Genomic DNA, 1,214 nt, shown 5'->3' with positions numbered 1-1,214 from the left:
TGTAACATATTATTATTAAGTTTGTCATTAAAAATAAAATGCAATTATTAACAAAATTAATGATATTAAATATGTATAGAGGTTTCTGTATGCATATAATGGCATGTACAATATATCATGTTTAATAAAATAATAATAATAACAATAACATAATAACTAACTAGTTCTCTTCTTCTTTTTGAATATGTTAAATAATCGTCCGGTCCCTTTTCCCTTTTCCTCTGTCCCTCCCAATCCTTTTGAGGCCACGCCCCATAGACACTCCTCCAGAATCCGATGACAGAAATCAAACTGTCTCTGATTGGCTACGAGCCCTGGCCTCTGACCCAGTAACCCTCTAAACACAGAGTCTATGATATTAGGATCAGCATCAAACGACTGAGGAGTGTCTGGCATATTCAACAGCTCATAAGCAACTGATACAACACCATAACAACCAGCTCTACCCCCACCATGAGCACTGACTATCACTAGAGGCTAAAGAGGACACATGATATTGTTGCTATGGTTACAAGGGGACTTACCCCTCTTGTCCTCGCTGCTAGACTGTGATGAAACAAGTGACCAACGTGAACTGGACTTTGTGGCACACCTGAAGACATGAACAAAATAATTTACATTAATTATTATACTCCTCTCTCTTTCTCTTTCTCTCTCTCACCATTCTGTGGCCAGGTTGAATAATGAAACAGGCTCAATTGCTCAGTGACATCATCATCATAACTATGTATCACCATGGATACCTCAAACAGTCCCTCTACTCCGGAGGTGTTAGGATGAACCTTATCAGTCCTAACATAGAGAGAGTCAGTGTACCACTCTCCCAGTATCACTGCTGGGTGCAGCTGATAGTCTTCCTTCTCTGGCCAGAAGTTGTTCTTATCATCAGTGTCTCCTAATACTACAATCACTGATGCATTGGTCTCCCAAATCATCCTGTGATGAATATATAATAATTTATATACATGTACATGTAAGATTGTGTGTCAAACATAGAATGCAGGATTAATACAATTAATATCGATTAATCAGGATTAATACCCAACTCAATTGGGATATGGTATATATATGATTAATGATTATTACATGTACTGCATGAATGTGTGTTTGTTTGTTTGTGTTTTTGTTTACCTCCAAAATGTTGGTATTGTGTTTTCCATTGGCCATTGAGCTATGATGTAAGACTTTGGATATAAAGGTGAACCAACAAAACT

The 1,214-nt window shown here is 37.3% G+C and overlaps 1 protein-coding gene across 1 annotated transcript; it reads right to left on the bottom strand.

Annotated features, from left to right (window-relative positions):
* Nucleotides 1-156: 156 nt before the first annotated feature.
* On the bottom strand, nucleotides 157-1,206 carry LOC105316315 (tyrosine-protein phosphatase 99A-like). The gene is made up of 4 exons (XM_011411148.2): nucleotides 1,132-1,206; nucleotides 662-936; nucleotides 525-592; nucleotides 157-477 (listed from the first exon to the last, which is right to left on the bottom strand). Exons 1-4 carry the CDS (start codon nucleotides 1,158-1,160, stop codon nucleotides 157-159), a joined length of 693 nt encoding a protein of 230 aa, XP_011409450.2. The 5' UTR covers nucleotides 1,161-1,206.
* Between the last annotated feature and the right edge of the window lie 8 nt (nucleotides 1,207-1,214).

This window comes from Amphimedon queenslandica, unplaced genomic scaffold (genome assembly GCF_000090795.2).
Source record: "Amphimedon queenslandica unplaced genomic scaffold, v1.1 AMPQUscaffold_1777_Cont26217, whole genome shotgun sequence".
Classification (NCBI taxonomy): Eukaryota; Metazoa; Porifera; class Demospongiae; order Haplosclerida; family Niphatidae; genus Amphimedon; species Amphimedon queenslandica.
Note: the sequence above shows the minus strand (reverse complement) of the source record. Positions and strands in the feature narration are given on the sequence as shown.